This window comes from Centropristis striata, chromosome 14, assembly GCF_030273125.1.
Source record: "Centropristis striata isolate RG_2023a ecotype Rhode Island chromosome 14, C.striata_1.0, whole genome shotgun sequence".
NCBI lineage: Eukaryota > Metazoa > Chordata > Actinopteri > Perciformes > Serranidae > Centropristis > Centropristis striata.
The window spans coordinates 24453957-24480176 of record NC_081530.1 but is presented as its reverse complement, the minus strand read 5'-3'; the positions used below and the strand labels follow the sequence as shown (position 1 = coordinate 24480176).

Genomic DNA, 26220 nt, shown 5'->3' with positions numbered 1-26220 from the left:
ACCTTCATTTCCTGTTGGCAAAGCCCTGACTGACCAGCAATATATACGATACACAACATCAGGTTTTTTCCTGGCTCAGGAAACAGTTTAGATGCTTCTTGTGCGGGCCAACGAGCAAAATCAATCGACCATCTATAGCAAGGACTTGGACTCCTGTGTGCGGTGGCTGGTGGTAGGCCCATTATGGGCAGCTGCTTTATATTTAGGGATATAGGAAAATATTAACTAGAAGCTGTCAAAATATACATAGATGAAGATGTCAACATAGGTTTAATAGTGTAATAGAAAGACTTCCTGTCTGTCTTGACATAATCGAATCATTTGACTGTTTATGCTGTGAACATTCAAGCTTTCCACTTGTAAACAAATAGAAGGATAACAATTCAGACCTTTCCTTAATTATTTCAATAAAGATCAGGCATGCATGACAAGTAAGAGTTGATTAAGACTATTATTTGGCAAATAAGTCAGGTGTGACACATTGACTCAAAATAGGATGATCATTTTTTTCCACTTTGTTCACTCACATCTCATCCCAAAACAGCAATTCTCTCGACACTGCTGTTGTTTTCGCTTGAGTTTTTCTCACCAGTGACTTCTCATTACTGCCACACTCCAACAATGGAATATAATCGTGTTCATCATCTAAGGACTATCAAATTGTCATTGCTCATATATGTGGAAACCTGCCAAAACGATGCTCCATGAAGGGCAAAAAACTTTTTTCAAAAACAAGTTTAAAGGCAGGGTGAGTAGGATTTTCCTTAACAAACAATAGATGCACACATCATTCATCATCTCAATCATCATTTATGACCCACTAGAAGTATGTGTTTAATTTCTGATGTGGGATGTTTCTGGTCGTCAGCCTTCTGGCACTGGGTAGCCCAGCCACAGCATGCAGGGTCTGAGCGCTGGAGGAGGAGAATGTTGCAAAAATGTATAGCGAGGCGAAAAGCCAAGCAGACAAGCTCGTTCCAAAATGAGAGTGAATCTACGTCTTTGAGCCGGGAAGCAGAGGCCAACTTTGAATCTTGTTTATGAATTTAAATGACTTGGACTCGAGTCAGACTTGAATTTAGACAAAATTAAAAAAAGGCGTGCAACTTGAACTTTGGACTTTAATACTAATGGAAGTGAAAGTGACATTTACTCAAGTACATGAGTATATGAGTACAATTTTGAGATACTTGTACTTTACTTGAGTATTTCCATTTTATGTAACTTTATACTTCTACTTCATACATTTTGAGGCAAATATTGTACTTTTTACTCCACTACATTTAGCCGACCGCTTTAGTTACATTTCAGGCCAAAGTTTAACATAAAAAGCATAATCAATTTAAAGTGATTGATTTAAACCTCCCAACAGTATAATAAGTACCGGTAGTTAAAATGAGAAAATTTACCTTGAGAAAATGAAAAAGCTGTTTACATAGATGCAACAATAATAATTATTCAATAATACATTTGTAATATATCATAGGCTGTAAAAAAGGAATATATAAAACAATCTGAGTGAGGATATTCTACATAATGAATACTTTTACTTTTGATAAGTACATTATCATGCTGATACTTTTGTACTTTTACTTAAGTAAGTTTTAAATGCAGGACTTTTACTTGTTGAGTAATTTAAGTAAGGGATCTGATAATTCTTCCACCACTGGTGACTTGAGCACTACTTTTGAATGATTAAGTTCAGTTACATTTGCTTTAACAAATGAACAGGAATTGTTAAAATCATGAATCACTTTTGTTCATTTAATATAAAATTACCCTGTTGGAATTACATTTGGTTTAGAGTGAATTAAGACTTTCAAGTTTAGAACTTGGTACTTGAGTGTAAAGACTCCCACCCATTCTGCCTTTAAAGTTTACATACACAGAACATGTACGCTACCTTTCTTATCTGTGAGCCATTTATCTGACGTTACTACATGATTGATGTGAAATGGTAATGACATGTAGGTTCAAGCTAATAAAACATATCAATTTAAAACAAATGCAGTGCAGATGTGTGCCTCTCCTCTGTCTCCTTCACTCTTCCTCTGTGTACTTAACTGTCTTTGTCTATCTATATCTATCCCTTTATTAATTGCTGAAGAAAATAAACACCCTGGGTAATGACAGATACAAGTTGGGGCTTTAAACAACATCTTGATCAGATCAAGCTAGTGTAGGTATTTGTAGAAATTTGTGAAAATGTGTGTGTGAGTAAAGTACACCTTGTACCTAGTGGACTTAAATGTCTCCAGATGCTGAACAAAGACACAGTGGCCTCTCTGTTTGTCATCACTACACACGCGCACACACACACACACACACACACGCGCACACACACACACACACACACACACACACACACACACACACACACACACACAGACTAGCGCACTTACTGACTCATTTACTCACTTACTTGCTCTGTCACGGTTTCTCCCTCTCACACACAAACATACACACATTTATGAAGTTTATATCATTCATTCTACACATCCACTGATCCAATCCAACTTTACCCTGAAAACTGCCAACAGCTACTTTTTACATAGATTACATAACACTACATCGATATATTGACATAAATAAAACATGAAATATTAAAGCAATCCATCTGCAAGACAAGTCTCAGGTGATTTCATGAGCTGTCCTTGAATAAGATGTTTCTTGGGTTCTTTGTAATTGTTAGATTTGTTTCTTTATTTCTTTAAGAATAGTAAAATATCACAACAAAGGTAGAAGGAGTCCATTGGGAAACTTTTTATTTTACTTTTGGCCTTGGAGGTATTTATTTGTAAAGTGACATGGAAAAATGTAGAGAAAGATTTTTAAAAGATCTGTTTAGAAAGTAAATACCTTAGCGAAGAATGGTGCAAAAATGGTCTGTTATATTCCCTACAAATAAAAGCTTAACAATGGACAGGTCAAAGGATGTATAAATGAATTATATTAGCTGTCTCCAGTACAAAATTCTCTCTAAATGTCTCTTTTTGCAGTGATGGACTATGTAGCACACATTTAACTTTTATATCAATATTAAGTGCAGCTTCATTAAGTTGGTTTTTCCCATGTTCCCAAAGAAAGCTAACCTAAATGCAATCGATATGTGAGCAAAAAGTCTGCTCATCGCTCCCATACATTTGTGCTAGCTTATGTGCACCTTTGGGAGTCTAACAGGTCTACATCAACTACATCTCTCAAATAACAAGCCTGGGTTTAGGGTCACAACCCCTACATCCTCTGAGGTCAACACACACCTGCACATAACAAGTCTGCAGAGACACACACACAATCACACTCACCAAAAGCTAATAATTACAATCAGATCTTGGCAGTGTTTCTGCAATATCAAGAGTTTGAGGGAAAAGCTTTATATGTTTTTAAGAAAGTATAATGGAATGCTCTTTGTGTGCATGGAGCTGCACATTTTGCATCTTATTTTGAAGGCAAAGCACCTTTAATATAAATAGCCATGAGATACTAGCATTGTAATTATATAATGCACAATCTCAGCTGTCACAACAAAGCCATATGTTAGTAAGTACTTGCTGGTTTGTGCCTTCGAGCTGACAGAACCTCAGTGGGTGTTTGGGTGTAGATGTTGTAAGGGAGATTGATTAGTTTGTTTCAGATGGTAACTTTTCTCCCCCCAACACCACATGCCTTTGTTCTGAGCACCCTATAATTAAATCCTGAATTTTGTTGTCTAAAGCTTGGCCTCGGAATCCTTTAAGGTTTGGTTGATTTTTAGTGGTGGTGTGAAACTTTTCTGGCTTTATTTCAGTTTTATTTGATTTGAGCTCCGAGATTCAGAGCTTAGATTTTGTTAAGGACGTGAGTGGACTGTTAAATCCCCTCCACACACGCTCATTCTCCTGCTCACTTTGTCACCCTCTCTCCCTTTTCTCTCCACTTTCCTATGCTTTTCTCTCACTTTCTCTCTCTGTTTACACGTCTTTCATTCTCCTTGCCTCATACAACCTCTTGTTTTGTAAATGTTTCCTTCTTTTTGTCCCTAATTCCATCCCTTCTTTCTCCATCTCTCCCTCATGAGCTCTTTGTTCTCACTCTGAAATGAATCAAACTTTTAGATCTTGCATTGATTTGTAGCAGTAACTTTGATACGATGGCTCTGTCAGACTGTAATTCTGTGTGTGTGAGTGTTTGTGTGTGCAAGAAAACAAGAAAAGTGACTTGTGTGACTTTGCTTTTAAGCATATATCAAGAAGCAATCAAGATTTGCAATCTGGATCAATACTTGCATACCCAAAAAGATTCCACACAATCTTCAGTCCTCTCTCAGTCTCACAGTTTGTCTTCTGCCACAACTTTCCCACACCACCTCTCTCTCTTTTTCCCACACTAACTTGTAACTTTCTCTATCATTTGCTGGCTCCGTCACTAAAAAGCCTGTGAACATGTGTTTAGGTGTATTTCTGTGTGTTTGTGTAGACACAAAATTGGCTTTTAATAGACTGTGAAACTGAGCTGATTGCTTATTTAGCAGGTATAGACAACATTTTACTTTGCAGCATCATATGGAAACGAAAAAATGAATAAAAAAAGATAACTTACAACCAATTTGTAAGTCTACATCAACAAGCTGAACCTCTTTGAAGAAAGCTGCTCCAGGAAGGATAGCCAATAAAATACTATTAATAATCATAAATATAAGACAACCACAGATTTTAAGAATCAAAGTCTGTTTACAAGTCTTTGGGGAATACTTCTGTATATGTGAAACAAGTTTTATAAAGCCTTGTGTTGCTCCAGAGGGAGCTGCGGGAAATCTAATTGCATCAGTTGGGAAAAACTGAAAACTACAAATTTGAAAGAGGAAAAAAAAAAATCTGACCTCTGTAGTCTGTTCCTCATCCCTGCTTGAGGCTAGCAGCTCGAGGCTACATTTGCTGTTACTAATACAACACACCCTCATCTTTGACTGAAATGTAGCCGAGCAAGTTGCATTGTGCGTAATAAAGCCGTCAGGTTTTGACAGGGAAGAAGGTGTGGAAAAGACATCTCTGGTTCTGCTGCATGGGTTTTAATGCTATTTTAAAGACGAACTGTAACTCTTTGGTCTTTGAAGGAGGTATCTGATGTAAAGCCAATGAAAGCGAATACAAATGAAATTATTTTTGATCAGAGTTTGACTTACAGCACATCACTGTCCATCTTGAGTCCTGCAGTAATTTAAAAGTGTGATGCTGAATCAGATTGAGTATTCTTTTATAGGTATTGTATGTGCTGGACATTCAAAATTTGACAGCATATAGCATTGTATTTAAAAGAAAAAGTAGTTTCAGAGCAAAAGCGATGACATAAAAAGGTAGTGATGGAAAGGCCATTTATCTAAATCCTTTCTAAAAGGAACAAAATCTGATTCTCACAGTTTCATGTCTCAGAGTTGAATCAAAGATTAGATTAAGTCCTTGAAAAGTCAGCAGGTAAAAGGACCTGGTGCTAATCTTGTAGTTCAAGAGCACACTTTCATCTCCCGATCAGTTTCCAACTGACAGTATTTGAAACAGACACGATTCACGCTCTGACGATAGGCAGTGTCATAAATCACAGTGAAATGGGCGAAATGAGTGATGAGTTCCAGAGGGAGAAAAACAGAAACTTGGATAATATGTATCAGGAAAGTGGAAACAGTCTCAAAGCATCTAAACTTACAAGTGCCAATAGATTTTTCTACTTAAGTGAAGCTCATCACAGAATGATGATACTCGGGTACGTGATACTGAAACAAATCTGTGAGGTCTGAGTCGCTTCCAGGTGTGAATGTCTAAATGGTGTTTATCAGTGTGTTAATTAGAGTATGATTTTTAAAATTGGTTGTTGCTAAAAATGAGTGTCTTCAGTCAACATGTTCTGTGTAATTGGGTGGAAAAAAGAGAATTACAGGGGTTTGAATCCCAGCATGAGCAATAATTTATCATCCTGACTTGGGGAATTTCCTTTAATTCTCACACTCGTCCAGATACTCCAACATTTAGTCACAGACTCTAACTGAAATATTAACTCTTTGAACAGCATGTAATCATTTGATTTAAAGGGTGATTTTGTTATCAATATTATATTTTACATATTCAAGGTTCCTACAGTTTAAAGCTAAACTTTTTAAGACTTTTTTTTTAAGACTGATTTCACAATAACACAAACTGAAGGCAAAAATAAAATCTGAAGTGGTATCAGTTACTTAGAGTAAGGGGCACATGTTTTTCATAAAATCAAACATGACTGTTTTTGTCTCATGGTGGAGACGACCGAACTGAGAAGTGTGTGGCAATTGTTCGCTTGTGTTTCATACTCTGCATGTGGGATTCCACTACCCTGATAACAATTGTTTTTTTTGTTTAGCATAAAATACACCATGTCTCAGATGGATTGCCACCTTTGAAAGATTTAAGATTTAAGACATTTTAATGCCTTATTCTCACATGAATGAATTCACTGCCTTTTAAGACTTTATGGCTCTGCAGGAACCCTGATGTTATCATTTAAAATGTCACCATATTGACCTAAAGTAGACTTTCTATGTATCTTTAAAACTTTTAATACCCTTTCATGTCCAAGAATAAACTCTATAAAAAAGACTTTTACAAGGAATATGATATAATATCAAATAATAAAAATAAAAATTAGTATTTACTCAAAGCTGTCTCATCCCATCAATCTCTCTCTTACCTGTAGTGTCTAAAAATCTCTTCTTCCACTTCGGTGATGAAGTGACACTTTGTACAAGAGTACTCCCTCTCTCCTCCTCCTTTCCCCCCTTCCTTGTCTCCCCCAGTCTCGTCCTCAGCCTTGACATGTGGCGGTGCCCCCTTAAGGTTAATCAGGGTGTGGCAGCTCTCGTAGTGCTGGAGCAACACGTCGATGTCAGTGGTGGCAAACGCACACTGGTCACACAAATGAGTGACACCTGGGATCAGGAAAAATGAGACGAATCAGGAGAACGTGAATGACAAAAATGATCACTGTGAAGCTACTGACATACATTCTGACAAAATGTGCCTTTGGTTGTGCTTTTGAATACCTTGTGTGACAACAGGATGGGCAGGGTTAGAGGGGTGAAAGGTTGATCCTGAAATCATACCGGGGTTACCTCGAGGATTAGGAGGGGTCATGCTGGGTGAGGTGGCGGTAGCGGGTTTCGATCCGACGGTGTCCTGCTGCTTGGTGGACGGAAGGAACTTGGAACAGCATTTAGGGCAGGTGGGCTTCCGACACGCAAAGGGGTGAGACACCTATTCAGAAGAATCAAATCGAGCTTAGTAAAGAGAAGAATGGATCCTTTAATGCTTTCGTTATTGTTCACAAAACTGTGCAAGTGAGGTGAATTTCCACTTCTGTTGTCATTGTGTTTCGTCTATGCAGGTGATATCAGAGGGCACCAGCATGAATGTGCATCAGTAACTCAACGATGCCACCCCTAATTTTGGCTGTTAACCATCCTTTTTGCATTTTTAACAGCTGCAATGGCACCATTTGGCAGCTGGCACAAAGGAGGGTAGGGAGTGTGCGTGGGCAGATTGGGGGAAGCAAGGGAATTTTAACTAGGCAGGAAATTGGAACAATTAACTTTACACTTGTTCATATATTACATTTTATTTTGCTTTGCTTATAAAACTGCTAAATTCTATGCCTAATTGCCGAGCAAACAGCAATACACCAAGCGAATAAACATTTCAATATTTTATTAATCTCACCTCCCCCAGGTGTTTATGCGGCTGACAGAGCCCCTGCGGACAATACATGCAGTGCTGGATGCAGCATCGGTGGATGGAGTGGTTGTGCTGGTAGTGCAGCAGTAACGGCGCCACTACGATCACATCTGCACTGTGGGCCATCGAGTACCGGAAATCACACAACTGGCAGTTATAACTGGTCACGACTGCTTCAGAATCGCTGCTGTTTGGGTCTCCTAGGAGCAGAAAACAGAGCAAAGGTCTGTTAAATAAAACAGATTGAGTGTTGGAGTAGAAAAACAAGAGCATGTCAAAAATTCAACAAACAAGGAGGGTCAGCTTGTATCAAGCACCAGAAATTATTAACAGAAAGAGGTCAAGCAGCATTGTAGAACTTTTAAGAGCAAATAAGTAAAAGTCAGCAGTGTTGGGAGTCTGGAGGGAGCAGGGCTCTAACCTAAAGTACCAGTATGAGGGTTTTAGGGGGATCTATTGGCAGAAATGGAATATAATATTCATAATGTGTTTTCATCAGTGTGAAATCAGCTGAAAAAAAGAACTGTTGTGTTCTTATTATCTTGGAATGATAACTAAATATCTACATAGGGTGCCCAGGGTGGACAAACAAACACTGGCTCTAGAGAAGCCATCTAGTTTTTATGTTGAAGTGAAGGCCATCATAGGTTCTCCTACATTTTTTGAAGGGGAGGGGTCAAGGGAGGGGTATTGAGTTGATTGCAATCTGCAACTTAATCTCTAAATGCCACTTAATCGTACACATTGGAACTTTTAGGGCGTCCTAACATTCAAGTGGCAGAGAAAAATGATCAGGGATGACAAAAAAGCCAAATCATATAAACCAAATAGCTGACAAAATCATCAATGTAAAATTGTAAGACACACACAGTGAGGGGTTTTACACTTTTTGGTATCATCAGCAGCTTCATTAGGAACAAGTACAACAGAGACAAAGACAGCAACAAACACTATCCCTCCCTTATGTCTCACTGTATGTCTAATATGAATAAATCAATGCATATTTATATAAAGCAAATGTTTTTAAAAATGCTAATTTATGATTAAATCATTTCCACAGAGCTTATTTATGCCGAGCATCACTTTTAATTATGGAACTCATTTTATTGTAGTTTATTTTCATTTTTTTTTGTATTGTATCGGGCAGCATTTGGGATGATTTTAATTGTGTTATGGGACAGTTTGGGATGAAAAAAGTTAAATTAAAGCCTAATAGAAAGAGTATCATAGTACTGGAAGAAGTCAAAATTGTCACTTGAATTGTGTTACACTTGAACATGAATCTTGTGACGTAAAACTATTTACCACCACATTTCACCATACTTTTTTCCATTTCATTACCTTGGCTGGTGCTTGAAGGGTTGGATGATAGATCTTTGCGGCTTTTGGATGACATGTGGCTTCTTTCTCCTCCTTCTCTTCTCCCTCCTCTCTCCCTCTCTCTGTCCATCCCCCCAGGATTAGAGTTGCTGGGGCTCATAGTACCTCCCGTGCTGATCCTATGTCTTTGTTCATAGTGCTCTAAAAGCTTTGCCGTGCCCCCTGACCACTCACAGCTCCAGCTACAGAATTTACACCAATAATATGTCTGCACAGCATCTCGACCTGGCTCGCCTGTCCAGCTTGACGAATCTGAACACGCCCTGACTGGGATCGAGTACCCGACCAAGGAATCGTCTTCCGCTCTCACTGCCACTCGCTCCGCCCCATCTAGGACTTGACTCCTCCCCTTCCCCTGGTTGTCGTGCGTTGCCAGGTTATTGGTGGCCAGCAGGGGTGTGGATGGTGGAGTTTTGACTTTATTTGGATGCGAGGACACAAAGTGTTGTTCAAGTTCTAAGGAATTACTCCCCATGTAGGTGAAGTTGCAGAATTTGCAGCGAAAGTACTTGGTATTCCCCTGGCAGTCAGAGGTTTTACGGCCAATCCCAATCAGCGTGCCACCCAGCGTCACCTGTTCACGAGAAGAAGAGACAGAGAAAGAAGTTACAGGATCAGGAATAAAAACCAATTGCTGTATATCACACAGTCAAATAAATGATTCTTGGGCCGTACCAAAAGTCATTGATATACATTCAAAAGCTTCTATCAAGATTTTTTTATTAAGTTCCCGTTCTGTTATTGTAAATGACCTTTAGCAAGGTTCTTTGTGGTGTATTTATATTATATAGCTTGTTTTTCACGTTTGTACTTTTTCTAGGCATAAGGTGCTGTCCAGCGTTAAATGGTGCTTTTATATTGAAAGGTAGTGACAGGAAATAAAGTGGAACAGTTAAATGAAAAACAAACGGTAAATAATAACGAGTGCTTCGTAATTCGCATAAGTTGATATAAAGTATTAAAAAAATAAAATAATAATAATACATTTTATTTATAGAGCGCTTTACAAGATACTCAAAGACGCTTTACAGTTAAAACAGTGAAAATGCATTACAAAAAGGATCATACATTAAAAAAGATTCTGTAGTGCCTGGCTGATAGGGGCACAAGGTTTGTAAAAGTTTATTTTCTGCTGTCATATATATTTGTGGCTATTTTTGTTGTCTTAACTATTGTAAAAGTGTTTATTTGCTAAGGGGCTAATGCTAATGTTTGCCATTGTTTTCCCCATTTGTTGCTCTTACGGTGAATTCACAACTTGGTCAAGGAATGTCTTATTTTTAAATCATGGTGCTATGGCTGTGAATAAATCTTGTGAACCATCAGTTGACCGTCATTCAGCCAGGGATCCTACAGGTGTGACCTCCCTTTGTGTGCAGTAAGTGGGAAAGCTAACTATGTTTTGACCTCAGAGACAGTTTTAGTACATTGAGTTATTAGATATGTTTGGATCACACAAATCAAAAACAAACAGCCGCTACTGATAATTCCACAAATATTATATTAATGACAATATTAGTTTGGACTAATATTTATATCTGCAACTGTGCAGAAATAGCAGAGGAAACTTCGAAGACACTTTACTTGTGAAGTAAAGGAAGATGACTCAGCAACACCTCTACCACCACCAAGTAATACATTCACTCTTTTTATTTTTAATTTCTATGCAGCAGATATTTAAGCCACACATGACGTGAGCCTTCAAACACAGAGCCACAAATATAGAAATCCATGCTTCAGTTGCTCTTTATACTCAACAACAAACTTAATCCATCATTTTCTATTTGTACCTGTACACAATTAGTGGCTTCTCAAACTCTTAACAGACCAATAACATATCTAGTAGACTCTGCTGTGGTATACAACACATGAGGCCAAGATTTTGCATTACTGAGCGAGCAACCTGACACTGGTCTGTTTTTTATTAGGTTAGCTCCTTGACTGTAAGAGATTACAGTGTGCTGCTAGCTATACTGGTGAGCAGGCAACCTGGCAAGTCTTACATTGACATTAGACTTACTACTGTACAATATGGATTTGTGTCTTTACGGATCTGTGGTTTCATGCTGGCTGCTGGCAGTCTTGTAATGGAGGTTTGGCAAGAAACAAAATGCAACTGGTGAGCTGTATTTTAAGTGAGCGAAGACGTATGGTTTTGTAATTATGTTATATATACACAGTTGCTCATGAAGTTGGAATATTTTGTTTTCGGACACAACCCTATGTTAATCGTGGTTTAATATTCCTTGTAATATGTATGGAAGAGATTGATTCAAACATTTTTGAGAAGAAATACACTTAATCTGTCAAAAATAAATCCCATTGTCGCAATCATTTCATGGAAAGAGGTAAAACAAATATTTTATTCCAACTTTATGGGCGACCTTGTATATATAGGGCATTTATCTTGTCATAACTAGCAAATTATTATATACATTGTATTACATTTTGAAGTATGGATGTATTCTCGCTAGAAATTTTCTATTAATTCATTCATTCTTGTCAACAAGTTCATCATTCTGTACTTTTTGGAGAATAGCACTGTGAAAGTATTCCTTTTGTTTCTCACTCACTTTTAGTGACAAGGACAAGGAAGAGAAAATATTAATTAACCGCTAATGTCTGAGCACAGAACAAAATGTTATGCATGCTACAAAAAAGGGCAAGAAAGAGGTAATATTACAAAAACAAATTAAAAAATGTGAGACGGTACATTTCAGCTTTGAGAAGGGGAATAAATTCAGAAGGCTAAATGAGAGCAATTACTGTGTGTGATCTCATAAAAGCAATCATCCAATCATCACGTCCCACAGAAACTGCCCAGGCAATTAGAGAAGAGCCAAACATCAAGTCATTATAGCAAGCAGAATGGACAGAAAGACACAAAGGGGAACATGAGAGCGAGAGGGAAAGAGAGAGAAAAAAGAGGCAGAGGACATGTGGGACAGGGTGAGGGAAAAGTGTGTAAGTCGAGGAATAAAGAGGTGGAGAAGAAAGAGGTGAGGGATGGATGAAAAGCGAATTAAGAAGCGAGAGATAAAAGTGAAGTAGAGTAAGAAAGAGTGAGTAAAGAAGAAAGAGCAGAGGAGAAGGTGAAGGAAAGACAAAGACGAATGATGAGAGACACAACTGGAGAACAGAGATAGAAAAAGAAAGTTAAATGTGTCTGACAGCTGTTTCATTACAGTGCCTAACAGCCGATTATAACTACTGGTTTCAAAGCCGTTCTCTCTTTCTCTTCCACTCCCTTCTCCCCTTTCCACCTCCATCCCTCGCTCTTTCCTTCTCTCCCATATCCCTCTCCTCCCAGAGTCTTTTTGTTCCCGCAATGTCATTGGTTGACAGGGCATCTCGCCTCAGCAAATGACAACATGGAATTTTCCAAACGTGGGCGGGAGAGAGAAAAAGCGAGCGAGGGATGGAGAGAATAGAGACCCCTTTCATTCGTTTTTTTTTTATACTTTCACTTTTTCTTCATAATGACGACTTAAGCCCACTGGATTTTCTATTTCTGACTGTGTGTGTGTGTGTGTGCTTGACTACTGTGTTGGTGTGTGGTTCTGTGTCCATTACGTGACTTACGGCCATTACAGACTCCTGGTTTAAGTGAATTGAAATTCCTTGACTATTTATAATGCACACACACACACACACACACACACACACACACACACACACACACACACACACACACACACACACACACACACACACACACACACACACACACACACACACACACACACACACACACACACACACACACACACACACACACACACACACACACACACACACACACACACACCTCAAAATATACAGGAACACACACACATTCATTAGATCATCTTGTTTAAACCTTTCAGACAAAACCCTTCTGTTCACACACACTCAAAGTCCTAATCCTTGACCCAATTGTTACCCAAACTGGAGTAGTTCACATGCATAAAAATACAATTAAGTACATTTAGGATCAGATATTCCATTGAATTTGTATGAATATGAAATTCATTTTTAAGAGGACCTAAAACTGTCTGTATATCAACAGTATGGACCAAAATGAAAACAATTTTAGGTTTAGTTTAGTTGAGGCTCTTATTTGACCTAATTGAAATGAACATATTCAGTATTTAATGTCAACTGCAGTTATCTGGAAATTACAATTTTGATTGGCACGTGGCTGAGAAATGGGACCTTTAAAAGACTTGATAAGCATGATTCAATATGGATAAATAGCTTAATAATAAGGCTGCAAGATATGAACAGAACATATTGCAGTTGTCATAAAATATAAAATGATCAAGTCGATAAGTATGCGAAGTTGTTAAATTTGATGAGGTCTACCATTTCTGAATTTGGATTCATTTTCCTGTTAAATTAAAGCAAGTCAGTGGCCTTTAATGTGTCCTACTGACCATCTCATTTACGAATGAAGACCTGATGAAAGTCTGTCTGCCGGACACTTTAACTTTAACTATCAAATTGAAAGCCCATTTTGTTGCTGCCGTTCAAATATTGAAGCATATTATATATATATATATATATATATATATATATATATATATATTCAGCATATATTTTAAAACATGTGTTGAACCCTCTGAACCCTGAGCAGTTTCAGTGCCTCTATGAAATTTAAAAATGTCTTTTGTGCAGAATAACACAGTTATAATGCCATAAATCATGAAAAAGAAAAAAATGTTTTCCAAAAATTTAAATAAAATGCAATCTTTTTATACATTTCTCAAAGTACCAAGAAGTGTTACCTATATTGGAAAAAATGGGGGGTACACATGCTATACACACTGAACTATACATGTTTACAACCTCTACTTAAAAGCATCTCTTGTCCTCTCCTCTCTGATCTGTGTCACTGTGTTTCAGTCAATGTTTGTCACAGGGCTTTAATGTCTTATATACTTTTTCAGGTTTTCCACAGTTATTGATTGCACTGATTAGCACCCCTTAAGTAAAACTAAATCACTGAAGATATTTTTTTATACTCAAATTGATTGTTTGGTTGGTTGATGTCCAGGCTGCAGGAGCAAATTATATCTGACTTTTAAAGTGCTGTGATAGGGTATAATTACAGGGTAAAACTCAATCATCTGTAAGTGAATGGACAACATTTATCTTGAAGGAATAATGAATGACACCTGAAGGTTTGCTGAATGTATTACTTTATCCGACAAAGTTGCTCCCACCAGATACCACCCGTTGTTCATTTTTTTATTGTATTTTTTTTTTAACAAATTGAGTGCTGAATATGAGGGATTAGTACAGGATATGCATTTATTAGACATCTTTTAAACCACAATGATGCATGCAGTGCACTTGCATGTGCACTTTGTTGCCTGTAAGTGATTTCTTGAGCAGACTGTGTACTGTGTGTGTGTGTGTGTGTGTGTGTGTGTGTGTGTGTGTGTGTGTGTGGCCTGCCTGCCTGCCAGGTGCCTTATTTTTCTCCCTCTCTCTGTCTGTCTATCCATCTGTCAGTCTATAAAATTTTATATTGCACCACAATGCCTCACTGTCCAAATCACACACGCCCTATGTTACAAATCAGTTGCAGATTGTTCGACCCAATAAATTACTCAGTTCAGTTATGGCCCTAAATTTAAATTTATGACACCAAGAAATGCTCATAGCGAATTTGATGTGTCACCTGTATTGTGTCAAAGTTTTTAACAGATATTGATAGCTTAAATCTTTTCTGAGACACTGTCAGGTTGCTTCATGTTGCAGTGTGTTTTTATGCTTGTTATTAAAACACAAAGTTAAGCAATCACCGCCGGCTTTATTCATAAAGTTGATATTATTATTTATATTCAGTTGATGTTAGCATTCAATCAGTGTCATTTGTATGTGCTAATGTTTATTCAATTTCATCAGTACTGTCATTTTAATTACAACACTGAAATACATTCTACAGCAAGAATGCAACATTTTCAGGATTTTCTTTCACATTTTTATTTGGTAAATAATGACAAACAGATGCAAAGAAACAGGTGCATTAGTGCTCCATTGAATCAACACCTGTAGATCCCTAATGTACTTAGTTTCAAAGCTTGTCGCCTTCCCTGTTTGATATATTCATAGACCCGACACTCTGTTGCTGTGAGACCAGCATGGTGGCATCAAGTCGGTACAATATCTTTTTTAATCTTATGTCCTCTTGGACTCCAATGACCACAGAAGCTGTTTGCAGCTACTGTAAGCATAAGCATAACACTCACAGGATGAGGTTCACCAAATCTGACAACATCTGGTCCTGGAAAAGGCTGACATAAAAAATCATCTAAAGGGGACAGCCCGTTTCCCATGCTGAACTCTTAAATTATGCTTTTTTTTTTTAAAGAGTGACGGTAAAAAAGGATTGTGAATTTCACTGGTATTAATGGGCATCATGCAGTCTTTTTTTAGACTGAGGAGGTAGCAACTACACACTATAACCCAAAGCTTTACTCAATCAGTAAGTCTTCTAGTTCTACCTGTGGCCTGCTTTACCTGCAGTCCAGTTCATTGAAATGCTTTGAAACCATAAGAAACATTGTGCTACATTTGTTTTTTTTTTATTGCTTTTAAGTTTTCCTGTGTGTTTTATTTTCTTATTTAAAATACTGTTTAAATGCACAGATGCACATAAAGCTGAGAATCACGTCAAAAGCTCAAATTTTAAGCACATTTCTATCCCGTTTTGTGTAATCAGGTTCAGTGGTATATTTCTTTTAAGGGTTCCTATGCATTATTACTGAATATGTGAATGGAATGCATTCATGCATTTATAACACTTTTGAATTGGTGTTCAGACTCTTTTAGTAAGTGGCTCCAGAGCAAAACATAAAAAAGGTGCGCGCATGGAACAGACCCAACATACAAAATTGCAAAGTACCTATTAAGTTGCTCTGCTGCACTTTTATTATCTATATTTTGACTTCCATTTAATATGTTTTAACATGTTAATTTTTATGTATATTCAATGCTAAGCACTTGGTGTCTGTAATGTGTTTGTTGTACAGCAATTTGCACTGCAGTTAATTATAATTTGTAAAAAGGTTAATCGTTATTGCATATGTCACTAAGTGCTTACCTGTACGTCATATGTGCCGTTCATCATAACTGTCCTGTGCTGTTGAATGTGCATATCTGGTCTCGTCTTCCCCAACTCTTTGGCTTGGTTCCTCTGCCCTTGTCCCGTCTGTATATCTTGGAGCACAAAAACAAGGAGGGGTCAGACTTGTAGAAGCAGATAAACAGAGGGGTCACACTGCCAGAGGCTAAAAATCTTAGGACATGTGTGACTGCTGGGAAGAAGGAAAACTTTTCGATAAACAATGAACAAGTTGTAGTTGCAGGAAACCTGTAGTACATATTTAAAAAACATACCACAAAAATCCAAAGTAGCTTTAAAAAAATGGCTCTACAATGTGATGAAACAGGGCTTTGTCTGCTAATAGCTCCATGCTATTTACAGTCATTTTTTACACAATAAGCATCAACACATTCAGCTGCAGTTACCTAGAGGTGTGTGTTGGGGAGCCATGTTGTGGAGGGCCAGGATGTGTGTGTCGAGGGCAGCATCCTGCCGTGTGCGGTTGTGCAGGCCCAGGTGATACTTCCTAAAGTGCTTCACCAGGTCAGCGGGGTCGTTGCCATAGTAACCGTAACCGCACACATTGCACTTGAAGTCCTGGAGTTTAGGAGAGGGGCTGGAGGAAAGTGGAGGGGTGTCAGTTGCCGACTCCTCCCCTCCTTCCTGTCTGGGGAGGAGGTGTGGAGCCGAGAGGAGAGGAGCAGTGAGATGGTCTGCCTCCCCTCTGTCTCTCTCGCTCCTCTCTCCTTCCTCTCCCCCCTTGTCCCCGTCCTCGGGCTCTGACTGGCTCTCGGGTCTGTCAGTCAGCGCCGCTCCTCCTTGTTTGGCTCTCCCCCCTCCTCTTCTCCCCCCTCTCTCCTCATTACTATAGAGCTCACCAACGGATGAGGGAGAGACGGATGATGATACGCACTCGCTCTCTCCCTCCTCCTCTTCCTGCTCCTCATCTCCTCTGATCCGGTCAGAGGATTCTGGTTCAGAGGGTCGGTTTATTCGCTCGGCCTCTGCTCCTACTCTCCCCTCCTCCTCTCCCTCCTCTTCCTCTTCTCCTGCTGGCCTCCTCCCCTCTTCTTCCTCCTCCTCCTCCTCACCTCCCACACTCCGGATAGGGGGATTCTTCTTCCTCACCATCTCTGAAAAAATCAAAAGAGAATAATTTTTTTATTTCATTGTTCAGTTGATGTGTTGAAATTAACTAAAGTACATAGAATGTGTATTGTTTATGCATACATGAAAGGACTGGGGGATGAAAATATCAAGCAGATTTTCATAATCCCTTCAAGACACTAAGAGATACAAGGTGTCTGCAGGACTTGAATAATCTGCTGCGGATTGCACGCACACAAATACATTTTTCTGACAATGATGTATGTGTACAGAACAGCTTTGATTCAATTTACAAACTTCTTTGAACACTGAAATCTGTGACGATTCTCGACCACAAACCTCGTCAAAGAAAAACAGCCCCAGCAAATCAGAAACATCTCAGCTGTGAGAGATTTTTTCAGGGGTGTGTGTGTTGGGATGTTTGTTGCATCCTTAAGTGCAACTTTTTTGCCTTTTTTTTCTCTCTCTCCCTCTCTCTTAAACCAGGGAGTGAATCTTTTTATCGTTATGGAAACCATCCGTGAGAATCTTCAACGCATGACCACATCAAAAGCCAAACCATATCAGAGAGACTGAGAGGGAGGGGTGGTAGAGGAGAAGAGGGTGAGGCAGAAATGGGGGAGACAGAGAGGAGAGAGAGAGTCGGGGAGAATGGCCAACAGACAACCACATCAAACCACACACCCCATATCAGAAAGATGGATGAGGGAGGCGGCAGACTGCAATTCATCCCCTACAGCGCTCCAAATTTCTCTTTCTTTCTTGCATCTCTTTCTGCGTGCCATTCATTCATTTTCTGGCTCCCAAATTCTCTTTTTCTCATCTCTCACTGTCTCTCCCGCGCTATCTGTGTCACCTCCTGTCCTTCAGTTTCCTTTTACTTCTTTATTCACTTTTTTCTTTCTCAGTTCCCCCCCTTTTCCCATTTTCAGCCTTTCACCACCATTAAAATCAGCGCAAAATACCAAAAAAGCTGTTATCGAGGCATTTACCTTGTATTTCAGTCATTTTCTTATTCTCTACTGCCCTCTTTCACACGCAAGAATAATTGCTACAATAATTTGAGTAATTCCATCATTAAAATTTTTCTTTCTATCCCTGCCCTCTCCCTCCCTCTGTCGCCCCTCGTCCCCCCGCCATCCCTCCCCTCCCTCCCTTATAATCACTATACAAAGCCATCAAATAACCAACCATGTGTTTTATGTTAAACCATAATGTTTCTTTTGTTTGAAAAGAGAACAATTGTGGTCGTTCTGTTCACAACAATCATGACAGAGAGATACTGCGTGTGTGTTTTCCGAGCACGAGTGTGTGCGCGAGCGAGCGTGTTTATTTGTGGTCGTTCAGTTCATATTCGGTCGTAAACACAGTCAACCCATTGACCCATAGGCTGTGTTTGTATGTGTGTGTGTTCGGTAATAAACACAGTCGAAGCCAACAGACGCCTGATAGACGCCAACAACTGATCACTTTTAGATCAATGCAATATGAGGGGGAAGATGCAGATTGTCTGTGTGCGTGTAGATGAGATAGCATGCATGCAAGCCAGTGACTAACTCTGCTAGTGTGTGAGATAAAAGCCTGTTGTTATGTACTGATAGCAAACAGTTAAAGCATGAGAGAATCCACACACACACACACACACACACAGAAAGACAAAGGAATGTAGTTGAAAACAGATTATCACATGGCCGCAAACAAACACATGTAGATGAACATAAACATATTAAAAAGAAACATATTTTACAACCCGGTAATGTAATCTAGTGGATTAGGAAGAAAATAAAACACAAAGACAGAAGGAGAAGAAGAAAAAGAAAAAGAGGAAGAGAAATGACAGACAGAGGGCCGCTTTCTTTGTTGAATCCAATTTTCTCTCTGAGGCCTTTCTAGTATTTTACCATTTTTTTCTTTCCCTCTTTCTCTACCATACAACTATTAAAATAAAGCAATTTATGTCTGAAAGGGCCCACGCCTAGACCAGCCCTGGCACTCTCTGTGTGTCTGCTGCATGTGTGTGTGTGTGTGAGAGAGTGAGTGAGTGCAGGGAGCAGAGGAAAATCTCATCTGATGTTCACCACACCCAGTCAAAATTCATCATTCACTCATACACACACACACACACACACACACACACACACAGTGGAAAACTACAGATCGTTGTGGTAAAGCAATGAAGCTGAAATCCCGACCTAAGAAGCACTGACTGACCTAACTGTGTTTCCATCTGCCCCGTATGATTTCAGTGGTAACAACAAAAGTTCATCAAAGTAATGATGAGAAAACTTTTGGTCAAGATAACAGGAATTAGCAATGTTGTCGTGTATTATGTATTTATACTGGCATCACATGTTCATTTGCATACTTCTGGTGCTCCAGGATGTTAGCGAGAAGAAGAAGAAGAGGTGTGTGCGTGTGTGTGTGTGTGTTAAAAGGCTGTACCATATGTGTCTGTTTCTGTGTCGCAGTACGGCCTTTGTCTGCTTCGGGCTGTATACACAGACTGGAACCATTACTATCAACTACAATTAGGTACAACCCACCACAACATACCGCATAACAACTACTGCTACTAGCTACAATTAGCCCCTATACACCACAATGGCCTCAATACCACAGAGAGGATAAATGTGACAGTTAATCATTTCCATCAACTACAATTAGCCCCAACGCAAGTGAGGCTTTTATCTGAAACTGCCAATAATCACCCCAAGACATCCATTGAAGGATGTACCGAGAGGGTGGTGGGATGTTTCTGTATATGGCAGATATCTGGTCAAGGTAGGGGAACTATGTCGGAGAGTTTTGCTTGTATCATATGTGAGAGTTTGGTTTTTCTGTAGCCCGGTGAATGTGAACAAAGTCGCACTCAAAATCATCCCGGCAACAGGTTTTAAAATCTAGTGCTGGGTATCAACAGAAATAACCCAGGATCAAGCATGGAGACTTAAAGTCAAACCATAGCTGCATTCAATCCCTTTATACCCAGATCTAAAAAAAATAATAATAAATTAAAAAAAAAAAATTGTTTTGCTTCACTTGTAGTCAATCATTGCAAGTTTTCTTTGATTTAATGTGACATGTAATTGGCCATTTATCACAGAAGCTACAACCGAGGACAGGATGATAATTCAATCGGTTATGTCTTCTCTTTCAATAGGATCATATCTCTGGATACATAACTGTGTCTTCTAAATACCACACTGTGGTAAGTTTTGACTGCAGAACTTTTACTTGTAGTGGAGAAATTTCAAAATAAAAGTACAAAAGTATCAGCATCAAAATGTACTTAAAGTATCAAAAGTAAAAGTATTCATTATGCAGAATGGACTCACTCAGATTGTTTTATATATTCTAAATGAATAATTAGAGTATTCAAATTGATGCATTTATATAAGTGCTTTAATTTTGTTAAGACAGGGCAAATTTTAACTACTTAATATACTGTTATGAGGTTTAATTTAAAAATATCTAATCATTTTTAACGTATAATGTTTTTTATGTTAAATCTTGACCTGAGAAACTAAAGCTGTCGGCTAGATGTAGTGGAGCAAAAAGTACAATATTTGCCTCTAAATGTAGTGGAGTAGAAGCATAAAGTTCTATAAAATGGAAATAATCAAGAAAAGTACAAGTACCTCAAAATTGTACTTAAGTACAGTACTTGAGTAAATGTACTTAGTTACATTCCACCACTAGAAAATATGATGCATGTACATTTATATGTATTTTTATCAATAATTTCATTTGAAACTTGGTTAATTTTGCACTAAAGTTCTTGTGTTTTTCATTTTTCAAGTATTTAATTCACACAGGAGTATAATAAAGTAGGTTTTATCATGTGGTTATTTCATATGGACTGTTTAGATCTTGGCCATGTCTCCCAACCCTACTAAAACCCATGCAGTCTGTGGTGTGGTGAAGTCAAGCACAGTTGAAAATGATCTTGGCAGCACAAAGTGCCCAGATCCCACCAAAAACGTTCAAAAGTATGGCTGTACTGCACGCCTGTGGGGTCTGTGGTGGCATTTTATCCAAAATGCTGCCATTCACATGACGGATATCAAAAAAATAAGTAATTGAATGAAGTATTCTCCTGGTACTGGTATTGTCTAATCTTTTTTTAAACAATTGGAGTTAAAGTGTTAGCACCTGGGGCTATCATTTAATCAGTCAATATTTAGTCTATAAGAATCAAGTGAAATCATAATTGCATTTGATTTTAATTATTTGATTTGATTCAAATTTGTTTTACATTAGTGCTTAGAAATTACTTAAACTATTACTGGCCATTAATTCTGCATCAATCAAGGATGTTACACCATCATTACCATTTGTTCAGTAGTAAAAAAGGTCTTTGCAATTCATGTAACCTTTAAGTTGCATGAATGTTATGCAACTGAAACACAACCACAAAATGTGTACAAGATCATCACAGAAGACCGCTAAAATGAATGTAACTCATTAGGAATCAAAGACAGTCTTTTTAATTTCGAGAACAAAGTCGGAGCTCGCTAATGGAAAAAATAGATTAGCAGTACATCTCAACTGTCATCACCTAGTGACTCCGAGCTTGTTCTCTAAATGCATATTATGAAGTCACTGTAATGGATGGGTTTGATAGCGAATCTTAACAGTCACATATTTCTGCTGCCTTCAGATAGCCGAGCTCTTCCCCTCCCCGTGGGACAGCTGTAGTTGGCATCTCCATCTTTCATAAACAAAGGATTAATGTGCAACATATGAAGAAATAATGCTAAAGGCAAGGTCTTGTTACACAGAGAGACCCTTCTCAAGCTTTTCTTTCTGTTTCTCTGTGTGCGTCATTCTGTCTCTTCATATTATTGTCTCAAGTCTTTGTCCCCACATTTCATCTGTCCTGACTTTTTTCTATTGCTGCCATCTCTCTTCCATTTATTGTTAAAAAGAGACATGGATGCATGGGGAACAGGGGTAGACTGAGGATGTGTATGGTTCAGATATGAAGGAAAAGAGAAGGGAGAGAGAAGATAAGCAATTCATTAATTAAAATGAAAAACAAAGATAGTAAATGGAAGCAGGACAGGAGCTTGGAGGGGAGGAGAATATATTTTCTTCATTTTATAAAAGAAAAAGGAGAGAGATTGTCTGGGGAAATGGATAGACAGAAAAAGGAGCAAAGGAAGGAGAGAAAAAAAGGCAGGAGGCAAAGAGCAGATGAGCTTCACATACTAATAAGCATCCCCAAAAGGTGGATGACTATCATAACATCTACTTTAAAACTTCCCCTAATCTCCAAAGTGAGTTTAAGTTTTGCCAACAGAAACAGCACGCCGTTTATTAGCCACAGTTGTGCTACAGGATAGGGGCATTTCATAGACAACCTCTTCTCATCCTTCAAAGTTACTGCAGAACAAGTAAAAAAACCCACATCTCATTATTCTAATTTTTTCAACAGACTAGCTCATTTTGGGTTTAATTTGTCCAAAACTTGGAGATGGAGAGGTGCATCAGGTCAGGCGTCCAGCTGTCAGCCCCTCAGACACCTTGAAGTCTAATGGCTGCTTCTGCAACCCACTGTCAGCTTCCTGCTTTACTTGACTGATATAATAAAACGATTCGGTGCCAGATGTTGTGTCCTGTTTTCCTTTTATCTTTAAGGTGATGGGGAAGTTGAAGAAAGAAAGAAAGTCACTGACAGTGAGTGAGTATGTGTGGACATGTGGGGGCGAGTTGTGCTGGCCAAATGGCATACTGAATAAATTAAATGGATTCACTACGGTGAAAAAAAAAATTAATTAGCTGGATTAATGTGAGAGCAAATTGACTTCATGACATATTTCAACATTCCTCCTTACATCCCCCTTAATGAACAGGTTGGATGTGTGAGTGGAAAGAAGAGCAGTTAGCTTTAAGTGAATGAGTGAGTATTTTTAGCATCTGATTTCAGAGCTGCAGCAAATTCATCAAATAACAGGAAAATAATCACCAATTCAATAATCATCAATACTCATTATGCAAAAATAGCAGGAAATGTTGTTTTCATCCTGTTAAATATTATTGCCTGTTTATTTCTCTTTTATATCATATACAACTGAATATCTTTGGGGTTTTGACTGACAAAGACACTTAAAGGCATAACCTCGGACATTGAGGAACTTCAGTGAAATGTTGTATGATATTTTACAGACCAAACTATTAATCATTAGCCTAATAAAAAAAAAAGTTGACCAATTTATTGAGAATAAAAAAAATAATTGTTAGTTGCAGCCCTTGATGATTTTGAAGACTTCTTTGCACTTTCAGATTTGGTATAATCTGCTTGATGAAGGATTTAATATGCAAGAAGCTCCATTAATGTTGTCAAAATGTCAGAAATTACTTATAAAACCTGTCAGTTAGCTAACAACTATTAATCAACAAATTATTTTTTCTATAAAAAGTACATCAACACCACAATTTCGTGAAGCAAAACAGACAAAAAAAACAGCTATCAACAGCATCAAATTGTTTGAAACATCAGTTTTAGCCCAGAATTTCACAGTGCATCCCTAATAGGAGCAAATTGATTTCCTGTCAATTACACAATTACTGAACTTATTGTTTCAGCTCTACAGTTAATGTGTCTTTTATTAGATTTTTCATGAAAGAAATATATGGTATATGTATGAAATTTTCTTGTGGGATCAGTTGTGGCTCGCTCACCGATCTCATATATTGTGTCTCTTCTCCAAATAAATACCAGTGCTGCCAAGTCGCTGCCAGAAAACTGAAACACATCACTTCCTGTCCGTAAAAAGGATTCTCCCTGGAGGGACCTGCCAGACACCAGCTGTTGTTGTTGTTGTTGCGAATGTTATAGCTTTCATGACTGTGTTGCATCACTCAGCAGTCATTTATTTATATAAAAATGTCACAGATTATTACCTCTAGGAAGGCCACTGATGCACAAAATGGCAGTCACGCTGAAATGGCTTGTAGCTTTAGGTTACATGTCAGTGAATGAAAGCAGCTGAAGAAAATATTAATGAAAGCGCACACGTGACCGTTTTTAGTACCCGCACAGACAAAACAGATCAGGCCGTGAAACCGAGCCTATTTAGAGCGGTGGGATAATAATAGGAATCGGCCGCAAGTGCACGCTGCTCCGAGTGGGAGCCCGGGTGGGACCAGGGGAGAGAGTCGGCCGAAAGGAGCATTTCTGGTTTTGGGGGGACGAGTAACAGCTTGGAATTGATTTTGCAGAGGCAGGAGTCTAATTGGAGATAGGGAGGGGGGTCGAGGGAGAAACAGAAGGAGGGAGAGAGAGGAGGACAACATAAAATGACTGCGAGACAGAGTCCACCTGCCATTTTAAGACTAAAAGCTTTCATTTGCCTGCTAGGCCCCTAATCAATGCCAGAACTCTCTCTCTCCTCTGTCTCTCTCACACACACTTCATCTGTTGGGTAGCAGGGGCCCAATTCATTCCTGCCCAGATCAAGCAAATCACACACACACACACACACACACACACACACACACACACAGACACACAGACACACACATACACACCCGGAGTGTAGGACTCATTTGTAATGGGGTAACAGCATGCAAAATATGTCATCTTAAATGTCAAACTTAATCAGAGGTTCACATTTCAATACCTCTCTCTCTTTCCTTACGAGACTCCCTCCCTCTGTAGCTGCTTCTCTCCACTTACACCGCTCTCTTTTTCACTCACACACACATTTACCGGCGTTGTGAGCACACCTCTCCCTCTCTCAGCTCCTCTCCTTATCTGTCCATCTTTCATCTAGCTCTCTCAATTAATCTCCCGCTCCCACCCACTCCTATACATTTCCCTCCTTCCTCTCTGTTGCCGCCTGTCTCTTAATCTCTATTTCTCTACTCCCCTTACTCCTGGGCTATCCTCACACGAACCTTGATGTGTATGTAGGAGCGTGAGTGTGTCAAGTTGTAAGCATCAACAGCACGACAGCTTCAATCACTCTATGGGTCTGATAGAAAGGCAACTATTCATTAAACCATGTCTTGGAGTCTATTTATACCTCTTTTAATCAGGAACCACGTTTTCCTGATTTGTTTTGATATCATGTAATCTTAGCCTTAACATATATAGCTGTCTCTTTGCTGTGATTTTAGTGATTTAAGGCATATACTGGAAAAACATAAGAAGAAAGAACATTGGCAATGCTAACCAATTAGCTGAATGTCACAAGAACGCAAATGAGCAGTGTGGATATTTTAATCAATGTTGTTGCACTTTCTATTTAAAGTGTTTTCATTTGATAAAAGTCATGAAACAATTATGTGCTGCAAAGAGCTCAAGACTGCTCTGAAGAAACACGGATGTAGAAACAAACACTGGAAGACACTACTTAAAGGGACAGTTCTAGTTTCTCAATCTAGATTGTTTTGGTGCGAGTTGCAAATATATAATCGTATATATCAGCTGTGGAGATGTCTGCCTTCTCTCAAGTATAATGGAATCAGATGGCCCTTCACTTGTGGTGCTCAGGCTGCAGCAAACAACTATTTTGATAGTTGATTAGTCATCAATTATTGAAAAAATTAGTCGACAAATCAGATAATTCATTGCAAAATGACTTAATGACACTAATTTAGCCATCAACCTTTTCAATTTAGTTGGATGTTCTTTTAGGATTGGGCAAACTACCAATAAAGACGGTATATCTGACTTCTTCATTCAAAAATATGTCTTTTATTAAACCGCTGCTGATTTAGCCACTATGAATACAAAAAATAAAAAATCTAATAATATAGTAAAATAATAAAAGTAAATAGGAACGGGTTTGGGGGAAGAAATTGTAGAACATAGAACAGTTGCTGTCGTTATCTGTCCTCCTCTGCTCCCTGAGCAGAAGTGGAGAGTAAGTGTGCCCTTACTGACTAGTGGGCGCGCTG

General features: G+C 38.6%; 1 protein-coding gene across 1 annotated transcript in view; it reads right to left on the bottom strand.

The window, feature by feature from the left end:
* trps1 (trichorhinophalangeal syndrome I) overlaps positions 1-17337 on the bottom strand; it is a 72468-nt gene extending 55131 nt beyond the window's left edge. The window contains exons 1-7 of the mRNA XM_059350349.1: positions 17298-17337; positions 16632-17177; positions 16204-16319; positions 9075-9687; positions 7719-7933; positions 7046-7256; positions 6694-6931 (exon numbers count right to left, since the gene is read on the bottom strand). Coding sequence (XP_059206332.1) covers positions 6694-6931; positions 7046-7256; positions 7719-7933; positions 9075-9687; positions 16204-16319; positions 16632-17177; positions 17298-17337 — 1979 coding nt within the window. The remainder of the gene's footprint in view (positions 1-6693; positions 6932-7045; positions 7257-7718; positions 7934-9074; positions 9688-16203; positions 16320-16631; positions 17178-17297) is intronic.
* Positions 17338-26220: the final 8883 nt, after the last annotated feature.